Consider the following 12,789-nt stretch of genomic DNA (forward strand, 5'->3'; position numbering starts at 1 on the left):
TGACTTGAGGTGGTGTGATAGACCACTTTTCCAAGAGGCATAGCAAGATAGGAAGTTAGGGAAGAAGGAAGACTGGGGATGTGGTCAGGGTGAATGCTGGGGGCATATGTGAGAGACTTCAGGACACTTATAAGCTAAGGGGACAAAGGTGGAGGAAGTGAAAAATTAAAGGAAAAGCATGTACAACACTTTCCCCCAAACTTTGGTTCTTTGAACGGTGTCTGTCCCATTGGGGGCGTGTCTGCCAATAACTGGCAGTTGGGCAGTTGGCCAGATATGATTTACGATAAGGCAGCGGTTTCACGAGAGGCACCGTCTAAATGATTGCGCTCCACCGACTGCCAGGTTCCCTGCTGACAGTGAGCCAGGGGTCAAATGATTCAATCACGTGCCACCACTTATAAATTGAAAATCAGTGGGGTGCAAAATGGATAACCATCAAAATCTATTCGGGTGCAAAACCAAATTTTAAAACCCCTAACCTTTAAAAATCCCTTCTTTCCGGATTCTTTGCCATCCCTGACACTGGGTTTTAATATCCCTCAGATATGCAAGCATCAGCCAACATGGCTGCAGGAGACCAAAGGTAGCAAGGAAGGAACTCCTCCAATTGTTCCTTTCTTTGGGAATTTGCAAACATGGTGGACTTATGAGTTAATACGTTGGCAATTCTGTTAGATTCTCAGAGGCTGTGGTTCTCAAACTTAGGTGCATGACAGAATCACCTGGAGGGCTTCTTAAAATTCAGATTGCAGCTCTACCTTTGGGTTTCCGGTTCAGCAGGTCTAGGGTTGGGTCTGGGAAATTGGATTTCTAGCAAGTTCCCAGAGGATGCCGATGTCCCCGGACCACACTTTGAAAAACTCTGCTCCACGAGATAGACTTATTTTGATAATTGACTAGCAAAGCGTGCATTGCTAACTTAGCAGTAAAGGTTCTACTGGACCAGGTGTTGAGTGCGTGAAGGAGCCCGATTTTTTTCCAAAACGCTTGAGAAGAAGAGGCTGGTTCAAGGAGATGGACGTCGATTTGAGTGCTTTGTACTCAGAGATGAGGTTAGGACATGGGAGAGAGGAGAGGGAAGAGGCCTCTGGCTCACCATTCCGTAAGACCGTGTGTGCTACAGGCACAGATGACATCATTAAAGCAAAGCCTGTTCTGTATCAGTCTATGGGTACAAAGTGTTACTGTCTCTCTTTTGTTTAAAGTTTATTTATTTATTTTGAGAGAGAGAGAGAGCGCTTGCACAAATGGGGGAGGGGCAGAGAAAGAGGGAGAGAGAATCCCAAGCAGGCTCCGTACCCCCAGTGCAGAGCCTGACGTGGGGCTCCAACTCACGAACCAGGAGATCATGACTGAGCTGAAGTCGGTCACTTAACTGGCTGAACAGGCATCCTTGTTACTGGCTCTTGATGCCAAATTTCTTCCCGTGACTTGAAAGTTGATTTTCTTAAGGTTAAAAAAACCACAGACACTACTTTCTTAGCAAGCTTCGATTGGCCTAAACTTTGACTCTTCCCATCTCTGAATGATGCCAGAGAGGTATTTTTTTCTGTCTAAATCGATGGTGTTTGACTTCAGTTCTACTCTCTTAAGAGTAGACCTTACTTTTTGGGGTCAAAGTTACTGCCTTGTCTAAACTATAGGTGTCACCAGGCCTAAAATGAAACCAGTCTCTTTCCTCAGGACAGAAAACTGCCCAGTTTCTCTGGGCAGAAACCAGAAACTGCCCCAGACATGGTTGCCGCCTCATTAATGTTTGATTTCCTGTCTCTCTTTGCCAGGAGAAATTGAACGATGCACGTACATCAAATACCACTACTCCTCAGCCACCATCCCCAGGAACCTCACTTTCAACATCACGAAGACCATCCGTCAGGATGAGTGGCACGCCCTTCGTAAGTACACCTGAGTTTCTTTCTTTGGTGGTGACCTTTGGAGGTCACGGAGGTTTGGATGCCCATCAACAGCTTGTTCCGGACAGTATGGGTGTACCTCTTAGGCCTGCGGACAGTCTCAGAGCAGGATGGTAATTCCTTAAACTGTCCATGCCTGGGGCTCAGAATTGCCTCAGTTGGTTTTGATTGCATTAGATTTAAAGAGTTTGCTTCTAAAATTAAAAATGAAAACCCCCCAAAAACAACCCAAGAAACGAAAAAACAACCAACAGACGACGATTAGTAATCTTATGTCATTACCCAGGTAGACGTTTTAGATTTCACCTACCGAACAAAACCAGCTCCTGGGATCTAACTTCAGCGTGTCCCCGAGTTGCTTGGAGTATTATCATGGCAACCTGTAAAATCCCTCGTGTTATCCTTTCTACCTGGCGAGGCCAGCTGGGGGTTGCATACTGCAAAGTGTTGGCAGTATGCATCTGGGTGGGTTGCCAAGGGGTAGGATCTCGTCCTCAACTTACATGTTTCTGTTTTCCCAAGAATGAGAGGCTTTGGGACCCAGTTCACATGTGATGACTCAGCAAAGATCAGAATATCTGCCTCCATTGTTTAGGGAGTTGCTTGGTCAGGGACCCGCTGAGACTTAAATCATGATAGGAGGATGACTTAATGAGCAAACAGTTGCCTATTTTTATTTTTCTGTTCCATGGGGATATCCTGCTTGTCTGTGTCAGGGATGTTCTCATTTGCTGCTGGCATGGCTCTTCATGGGAACACATTCTTACTATTCTTAAGCTCTGTGCTGCCTCTCTTGAATTTGTCGGTTCTTTCCTATTGCGGTTTTCCCCCCACAGAATGTCACAAGGCTAAAAAAAGGAGGGTCTTCTATTGTTGGTTAAATTGTTTCATCAACTTAGAAGAAGGGTGAAGACCTCTTTCTTCCCTTTATTGTCGCCCAGTTATTTTTCGCATGCATGGGTTCCACTGGGCATATTCCACTTGTTAGTTTGGCTTTAATCAAACAACCATAGGGAGGTGGGAGAGGCAAGTAAAATGAAACCAGAGCAATGATTCATTGGTTTTGGAGGGGGGGAGGGAAGGAAGGGGAAGATTGTGACCAGGTGTCTGGATGATTATTACTGCCACTGGCCTGAAATGATAGGGAAGGTATCAGTGGCTGAGAAGGCCTTAACAAATCGTTGCCTTCAGGCTTTGACATTACTAGAGATACTAACCAGAGCATGGGGACAGAGCTCATGTTCCAAGTGCATTCCCATGTACTAGATATTGAGGTAGGCAAATCACATACTTCCTTAATTTTAATGTGAGATTTGCCTTAGAGATACTCATAACCAGGGTTGTTAATTTCTTTTTTGGAGGTAGATATTTATGGGGTCAAATACATAAATGACTAAAATGATTGCTTTGCCTTGGTCCGCTGTAACAGAAGCCCATAGTAGATGTTCAAGATTCGTGATAAGCCTTGTTGAATAACCACTTAAATATCACTTAAGTTATGGGGTCATAACAGAATCAGAGAAGGAAGAGTGCTTGGCAAAGCTTCGGTTCATATTTACTCATTCAACCCAGGCTTACTGAGTTTTTCGATGTACCAGGCACATAGTGGATACTGAGGCCACAGGGAACTCTTCCAAAGAGCTCACATCTGGAGGTGGAGAAAGGCGGGGGAGGGGGAGAGACACTTTCACAAAGCAAATAATTACAAGGTAGTGTGATAATTACAATACAGTATAATTGTTTTAAGCAATTAGGGTAGTTTTTCAGCAAGAAGGAGAATATTTTCGTGTAAATTGCATGGAGGCATTTTGAGGGAAACCCATAAGGATGCTATTGGCTGCACACGGTAGATAGATTTCAAATAGATTATCTATCGCAGCATCGCCGAAATTGTCCCATAGTGTTGGCAAAGATGGGGAGAGGAGGCTAATGCTATGGTTTGTGGAATCTTCTCTGAATCCAGTGTCTCTGGGGTCCTTGTTCCAAAACTGTGTGGTGCCGTTGGGTTCTGCAAATGTAGTGTGCAGCTCATGCTTGTGAACAGATCTATTTTTAACCGATGAAAGCTATCTCAGCAACTGATAGGCAGCAGTTTTTGGCATCCCATGGTGGGTGAAGCGGGAGATCCTCTTTGGTGAGGGATTCATCTGCCTGTTTCACACGGTAGCCTAATGGGCTGTTATTAAGCAGGCAGAGAACACTGGCCATTCCTGTCACCGATGACGGCTATTTTTAGCCAGGGCCGTTTTTAGTTCAGATGTAACATCTGAAGTTGGTGCTAAGTATAATTGGCAATGCTGGCATAATGGGGAAGGGTAGTTAATGTCAGTTTTAATCTTCAAAGGTCAGGTATTGATACGAGGTGGGAAAAGGGCTCATAAGCCCCCTTTGAAATAAAGTAGAAACTACAAAGACTTGCAAACCCGTACGATCAAGCTTTGGAAATTTAAAAAAAAAATCAGACTCTGATTTCTTATTAGAGAGTTCTGTACTCTTTAATACTGCAAATGGGATAAAATAATTTCATTTGATACTAGGTTGGTTATCATTTTGAAATTTGACAAAAATATCTTACTTTCTATAACTTTTCTCAGTAGTAGTATTTGACAAAGGCGAGAAATTAAATTTCTTTTTTCTGAAACAACTGGAAAATATTTTGGACTTTGGTTAAACTGGGGTTATGCATTTTTCATTTGAAATTTGCATGTGGTTATTACCCACTGATGTGGGGAATTTTTTTTTTCAAATAGGAAAAGCACAATTTGGCTTAAAACTGTGCTGTGGTTTTTGAAGAGTGAACCCCAGCAGTGGCAGGCTTAAGTGTTTGGCTGAGAGCTCATTGACTTCATGGTCAAGTGAATAGTAGGTGAAAGAATAAAATTATTTGTAGGTCACTAGGCTTATAAATCCAAGCATAAAGAGATAATAGCCACTGTGGGGAATAAGGGTCAGAGTCCAGTGTGTGTGTGTGTGTGTGTGTGTGTGTGTGTGTGTGTGTGTGTGTGTGTGTGTGTGTGTGTGTGTTTGGGGTGGTGGTCTCTGAGGTTCCAGTGGTGAGGTACTGTGTGTGCTTGTCCTTTCTGCCCTGGCCACCTTCCCACCCTGGTCGGACCTCCCCAGGAGAAGGCAGAACTCCTTCCAGAATTGGGACTGTCCCCTTACTCTGCCCAGGCCTGACAGTCCGCCTGGGGCAGCCCACTTGCCCTCCCATCTACCGGCTGCCCTCCCATTAGGTTCCAGTGACACCGAGCGGCGATTGTCCGGCCCCCATGCACCCTGGGTACACTACACTTCTGATCCAGGTCCTCCTGCCCCCACCCCCCTCAAGGGCTGCAGCAGGACAGCAAATGTCGCCGGGCCAATGAGGATGGGAACAGTGGCTGCAGGAGACGAGGTTGGCATTGCCACTCTCCGGATACTTTGTCTGGTTTTATGTTTTGAATATGACAAAATCAGATTAGCAGTGGTCAGGGAAGGCAGACTGGCACCTTAAAGAGCACTGCTTCCTCTTCTCACTAGAAAATGTCCCCACAGGCTTTTCATGCTCCGCAGTTGAGTCTCAGATTAGAGCCCTTGTCAGGAGAATTATGTGTCCTGCAGCCTCCAGGGGCCCCTGAAGCCATCCCAAGTGGCTTTGCCTTTGCTCTATGTGCCACTGGTGTCCCTTTGGCATGCCCTCGTGGCCTAGCTGGAGGCCTGCACGTGGCCATTGGCAGGGCAAGGGGAGGTGGCGGGGGGGGGGGGGGGGACCCTGGGTGGCCCATGATAAGGCCCTGAGAGCCAGGAGGCTGAGGGAGCAGGGTCTGGGAAGATGTCACTGAGACATCAGTGCTTCTGCAAGAAGGAGCTGGCACAGGGTGGAGCTGCACCAGGCGACCCCGGGGAGGCCGGCGGGTGGCACGAAGGAGGAGCCTGCCTGGGTGATGCAGGGCAGGTGTCCAGCAGAAGTTGTGAGAAGGGTGACCCTTTCTTCCCCTCTGATCTCTGCTTTGCTGCTGCTGAGTTTCCCACCCAGTCTGGGCCCTAGGACTCCTGAGTCTCTGTTCTCGTGTGCTCAGGGTTTTTCATTCCACTCGGTGTTTTCAAGATGGAGCTTTCAGCTCACAGTTGATTGCCCCTGGCAGCCGGAATCAGGGAGCTGGGACTCCACTTCCCTGCAATCAGATCCCTTCCCTTATCTCTCAAGAGGCTAAGAGCCAAGAAAGCTAGAGTTTTGTTTTCTTTTTTATTTTTTAAAGCCTCCTTCTGTCAAGTCTGAAAGTTCAGTTAATTAGATCGGATGGTCACACGGCACATTTCCAGCTGGCCAGGGAGGGAAAGAGAAGGAAGAATGATCTCCGACATCACCGCTCCCCCATCCTCCTGAGGATGCTCCTTCAACAACACACGAACACGCTCACACGGTAGCTCTGCAGAGTGGGATCGGGAGAAATAAGATCTGTAGTTAAAGAGGGAGGGAGGGAGGGAGAGGAAGGAAGGGCCATAGGGGAGGGAGATGGACGGAAAGAGATGGAGCCTGAGACTGTAAAGGAGCAAGGACATTTCAGTGGATGTGCTGAAGGGGAGAAGAAATACAAATACACAAGTGTCTTGTCCAATGTAGACCCTTGAGTGACACACCTGGCTTCCTGTCTCCAAGGCTGCCCATGGTGGGGGGACGGGGTGGGGTCGGGGGGCCTGTAGCCTAGCTCGGTTTTGCAGGGCCAACCTCAACCCAGGCTGGTGTATGGTGAGAAGCTCAGTCTGTCCTGCTGCTCTGGCGTGGATCTCAGGGCAGAGCCTTTAAGTCTGCTTGGCCAAGCCCTACCTGATCCCTCCTCTTGCCTCTTCTACACCCTCTCCTCTTGCCATAATTAGTGCATCCTGCCCCCGGACCCTAGTCTCCCTGCTGCCTGCTGCTTGACTCCCTCTTATCATCCCCAGGTTATGCCCACCTCTTGTTCCCTAGGCTGCTTCTTGCTCTTCCCTGCTGGCCTCAGCCTTCTGGACTTGGACTTAGGCTGGCTCCTTGCCTGATGGCACTTGGCTTTTCCTTTCCCAATGGACTGCCCTGGCAGCTCCTGGACCAGCTTGTTCATCTACCCTCTGGACTTTCCTCCCATTCAGGCTTCTGGGCTCCAAGCTCAGGAGTTCCCTGGATGTCTGGTCCCTCCTTTCCCAGCCATCCCTGGTCACACGATCAATGTCGTAGACCAAGGGGTTTGGGTTAAAAATAAAACAATGGTAATTATAACAATGACAACTACGTCTTTATTCACATCTGCTGCAATGCCCCTCAGAGAGTGGCTCAAGGTTTCCTCCTAGGAGCTCAGTCTGCATTGTACTGGCTCCTTTGCAGACAAAGTAACCAAGCTAGGGAGAAATGGGCTGCCTAGAGGTCTCACCTTGGCCTTGGAGGAATCTGAGACTTAGAATCCAGGTCTGAACTCCAGCGGACTCCCTCCAGCTATTACTTCCTTTCTGTTTTTGGCTGGTGTTATGTAAAACAGCCTAATGAGGTAAACATCCCAGACGTTGGAAGCTTAGGTCCCCTGCAGCGTCAGCCATTTTCCTTCCCCTGCATCCACATCTGAGCCCAGCCAGTGTGAGGCTCTTACTGTGTGCAGTCTGTTGTGAGCTGCCTTTTGCTTGCAAGACTGGCATCCATGGGGGTCATGACTAGCAAGAAACCATCCCCAGCATCGTGAAGGCTTGTTCGTACAGAAACTTAATCATCAGGGCATCACCGTATGTCACTTGGTATTCTAAAGTCTTTGCTTTTTGCAAACCATCTTTGCCTCCCTGCCCCTCCTAGCCCTTGCAGAGGATGTTGTAAATTTTTGAGGATACCCACAGGCTGCTCCGTGCCTGTCCCCCCCCACCCCGCACCCCCCAGAGCTCCAGTGATTTTTCCGCAGCAAGCCAGGCAGAGAACACAAACCCCTTCATGTGATCTTGCACTGATACCTGCCCTTGCCCTCGTAACTCCTGCCAGAACCCACCTTTTCTTCACAGCCTCCCCCTGCCTGTCAAAAATTTGATGAACTTGTTTGTGCTAAGGTGTTCATGTTTTCTTGGATTACTTTTCTAGATAGCATTTTTATTTTTCATACGACCTAACCCAAAGGAAACAGTGAGGTGGTTAAAAGTAGTATGGAGATACTTAAAATCACGATGCATCTACAGCTGTCAATCCCATCTGGTTAGATGGCTGGCCTGGCTGAGGGTCAGACGGGAACGGAGCGGACAAGGTGAGGGTTTATTTCGCTGTGGCTTTAGGAGGGAGGAAGGAAGGAAGGAAGCCTGGAGTAAAAGGTGGGGTAGAGTAAGGTACAAACCTTTCTGTTAAAGATGGGCCAATGATCCATATAGTGAAACAAATCTGAGAACCCTTCTGCTGGTGTAATTGCGGTTTTCAACCACAATTCATCCGAATGTACAGGTTCCAGTTTGTGCTGGGAATTAGTTGGAAGTCTGGCCTAGAGGCATTCTCTCAGCTTCTGCTGACTGGAAGTTGTTTTCTTCCGGCTGAGCATAGTGATAGGGACACCACAAAGGAGATCTGGGCGCCACCCCACTGACTTCACCTCGTCCACTCGTTCATTTACTCATTCAATATTCATGGAGTACCTGTTCTTCGAGAAGGCCCATATTAGGTGCTGGAGGGGATATTAAAAGGTATTCTGCTTTCCAAATTGGATGATATATTTCCAGGTGCCAAGCTGGCAAGGGATCAGACTGCTTGTTGCTTAATGTTTATTGACTACCCATAGTGTGCAGGCTGATGCTGCTGACGTGCACACATCATGGGTCCCGGATTCCACACTTAAGTCAGCAAGATTTCATTGTAGAGGGCATAAAAGCAAAATCCAAGCCCCAAGTACCATCCCATGAAGGCATGGCCTGTTTTTGACAGCAAGGAGAATGTGGGGATCTAGGATCTGCCTGCTTTGGGGGAGCTGTCCTCGCTATAGGTGCTGAAAAGAAAGCTCATTAGGGCTTGTGATTCTTCTTTCCAACAGCCAAGACTGTCAGAGCTCACTGCTATAAAAGGGAGGGGGAGGAACCAAACCAAAAACTGAGTATTCCAGTGTGCAGGGATAGCTCAACAACAGTGAATATGGGTTGGATGAGGTGTGTATGTCTGAGCAGCAGACACTTGCCATTATGGCAGTGGGTCAGTAGGTATGAATACAGTGGGTACTACTTTGGGGGTTCAGGGCTACATGCTTTCTACAGGTCCCACTTCTATAGGAAATCTAGAGCTTTAGTGAGTTAGAATAAGAGAATAACAGGGGTGCCTGCGTGGCTCAGTTGGTTAAGCGTCCGACTTTGACTAGGTCATGATCTCACAGCTTGTGAGTTCGATTCCCGCATTGGGCTCTGTGCTGACAGCTCAGAGCCTGGAGCCTGCTTTGGATTCTGTGTCCCTCTCTCTCTCTGTCCCTCCCCCGCTCAGCTCTGTGTGTGTGTGTCTCTCTCTCTGTCTCTCAAGAATAAATAAACATTTAAAAAATATTTAAGAAATAGAGAATAGTGGTTGAGAAAAACCCACTTTTAAGATCTGGGATACACGGATCAGGGGTACCATGCCTTGAATAAGATAGGAGATAATTTTAGTAAGAGCAGCAGTCTCAAACTGTGATGAGGATTGGTCCTGGGCTTTGGGGGTGAGACTGATTCTGAAGATGGTAGGACTATGAGGAGGGTATGTGAGAGGCATCTGGGCATCAGAATGGCTTAGCAGAAAGAGTAATCGAGTTCTGTATTTTGTGGTAAAGGTCCTATGAGAGTCCAGACCAGTGCTACTCAAATGTGGTCCATGGACCATCATCTGTGAACTCCTTAGAATGTGGATTTGTGGGTACCAGTCCAGGCCTATTGAACTAGGATCTCTGAAGTTTGGGAACTCTTGGTCTGGGGACATGGGTGGGGCTGCAGTGGTCATTGAAAGCTCAGGGAAGGACAGAGTAGGAGTGGGCTCTGGATGGGAATCAGGAGAGGAAATGTTGCATCTAGCATAACCTCTCCTACAGAAGCAGGACTTGTAACCTATTTGTGTATTCCTTGTCATTAGTTGATTGATTATAAGAGAGCATGTGTGAATGTGAGTGGGGGAGAGGAGCCAGTGGGAGGAGAGAAAGAATCTCAAGCTGGCTGGCTTGGTTGTTTCTTTGTTTGTTTATTTACTTATTTATTTAGAGTAAATGTGTGAATGTGAGTGGGGGAGAGGGGCACAGGGAGAAGGAGAGAGAGAATCTCAAGCTGGCTTCACACCAAGCGCAGAGCCCAATCTCAAGACTGTGAGATCATGACCAAGAGTTGGACGCTTAAGTGACTGAGCCACCCAGGCGCCCCATTCTTTTTTTATGTATGTATGTCATCTATTTCTAGAGGTGAGGTGTATTTTCTTTGTCCATCTTTCTGCATTATGTGTTATTAGCATCCTCCTGACATCTACCTAAAACCTCTTTGTTGTATCTCCAACGTCCTCTTTCCTTCAGCAACCAGCTTCAGGCTCCACTGCAACTCGGGGACACTGGATTGAGTTCTAGCTCTGTCACTGTTTAAGCATATGACCCTGGGCAAACTATTTAAGTGTTTTAAGCCCAGTACACTCATCTGTAAAACAGAGGTAATAATACCTGTCTTGAGAGTTATTATAAAGTTTAAATTAAATGAAATGATTCATGTGAAATCAGTTGGTAACTCTGGGAAGTCTGATACCAAGCAGCATTAGGTGCTATTATTATTGGAATGCAGAGTTGTGTCAGACATTGAGATCCCCGTAGGATGTGGGGGAAAGGCTCTAAAATGGCATTTTGTGGACTTGGGGGCTTTTCTAATGAACTCTACACAGGCTGTGCGGGTGAATGGATCTGTTGTAGGTTGGCTGTCTGCACAGGTGTATGTGATAGGAGCATCAGGTGTTCACAGTGTGGGAGTAGAAAGTGGCTGAGAGTATTATGTGCTGAATGGCAACAGTGTGGCATATTGTGAAAGGAATTTCAGAGCAGAAAATCATCCATGTTTGGGATCCTCAGTGGGATACCAGTAGCAGAAGCAGCCCTCTAATTTATCAGTTGTGTCCGATAAGAATGTAGTTTAGACAGTAACAGGAGTCTCTAAAAGAAGATTTACATACTAAGTGTCTAAGAAGTAACATTTTCAGAGCTCTGAAGATAAATACACTGTGAGTACATTTGTACTGAAATTGTTGAGGGGATCATGGAAATGATTCTCCTGACTGTTGTAGCCCAGCCCTGCCTCTCAGGGAGGCAACAATTTTCAGTCTGTACTGTGATCAGATGCCTTTCTATGTCTGAAGTGAAAAAATATATCCCCAACATGGATACTTCCAGAGTGTTGGGGATATTGGGCAAGGAGGAGGGTCTAGAAAAAGGATAGTGATGTGGTTAGGGTTGAGGGGGAGGTGTGATATTCCTATTCTGGAGGAAATAAACTCCTTATTTTCAACTCAGTGCCCATTATGGGCTATGGGGTGGTGCTGGCTGTGGTCATGGATTCTGCCATTCTGTGTTATCAACCGAGGAGAAACAAGAATTGCAGGGAGATAGGTTGGCCTTGAAGGTAGCTTATAACCTACCAGTTGGGTGAGAGTTGAGTTCTAGTTCTGCCTGGCCTGAGTCCCCTTGAGAGTCAGGAATGGGCATGAGAATTGGTAGAAGTGTTCTGTAGCCACGACCATTGGAAGATGATGGAAGTTGAATCCTAACAACAGGGGTTTTAGGGAAGCAGTGAGGATCTGAAGTATAAGGTCCATGGAGTGGGCAGAAGGCAAGAACCAGATCCAAAGTGAAGGTAAGGTGGAGTACCTGAGACATTACCTTACCTGAGAAGGTAAGGTAGGATCACCTGAGACATTATGAAGCACTTCTGAGTCCAAGACTCTGGCATTGCTCATCAAGTCATATTTAATGATTGGCAGTGTTGGCTGCTGGGACAAACAATCCCCACATTTCTCTGTTCATGACTAAGAAGAATGGGTGCATAAATTGATCAGGTTTAAGGACATGCTTTTGGCCATTGTCTTAGTCATGGAGTTACCAGGCTGAGCTAAAATGTTGGGTCCTCTGATATTATTTTGGAAGCTGACCCCTGCTGGAGTTAGGCTTTGAGGCTGATGTTCTCTGCCACTTGTATTCTTCTTTGACTTTTGCTGATATGGACTCTGACTTGAGCTTGGAGGTCATAGTAGGCCGAGAGACTTGCCTGGTTCTGAGTAATTCAGGCTTACCTAAAGTAGTTCTCCATGGAATTCAGCCTTGCTCATGTAAAACTATAATTCTATGTGTAGAAGGTAGGAAGTGGAGCTAAGTCTTAGCCAAAAATAATGTGTTACATGTCTTGCTTCCCTCTGTCTCCATATCTATCTTAGGAGTCTCCCATGGAAGGTTGGTATAGACTACAATTAAAACATTCTTAGATTCTTTGTAATTCAACATTCCAACCAACACTCCATCCAGTAGAATTTCCTGGAATGATGGAAGTGATCTATAAATCTTCATTTCCCAATATGCTAGTCTTAAGCCACATCTGACTGTTGAGCTCTTAAATTAGGAGTAGTGCAACTAAGCAACTGAATGTCTGTTTAACTTAAATTATCACACGTGGCCAGCAGCTACCATATTGGACAAGGTAAATTGGAAACTATTGATTATGAACATTCACACGTTAAAAACAAAACCTTACAGGTTTTCTGTGTGCCCCAGCCATTTTCAGGGGGATAGGAATGCACATTCCCTCAGGTCACCCAGATCCTTACTTGCCACATTCCCCTTGGGCTCCCAGAAGCCCCAATCACAGAGCTAATTGGGGTGTTCGTAGGCTTTTCTGCTGGTCTGTACCATGTGCAGGTAAAGAGAGGTAGCAG

General features: G+C 46.5%; 1 protein-coding gene across 1 annotated transcript in view; it reads left to right on the forward strand.

The window, feature by feature from the left end:
- The window catches only part of TMEM178B (transmembrane protein 178B), a 357,133-nt gene that overhangs the window by 117,044 nt on the left and 227,300 nt on the right, over positions 1-12,789 (forward strand). Inside the window, exon 2 of the mRNA XM_078438541.2 lies at positions 1,785-1,898. Coding sequence (XP_078294667.1) covers positions 1,785-1,898 — 114 coding nt within the window. The remainder of the gene's footprint in view (positions 1-1,784; positions 1,899-12,789) is intronic.

The sequence above is a fragment of the Panthera onca genome, chromosome A2 (assembly GCF_046562875.1).
Source record: "Panthera onca isolate mPanOnc1 chromosome A2, mPanOnc1 haplotype 2, whole genome shotgun sequence".
NCBI lineage: Eukaryota > Metazoa > Chordata > Mammalia > Carnivora > Felidae > Panthera > Panthera onca.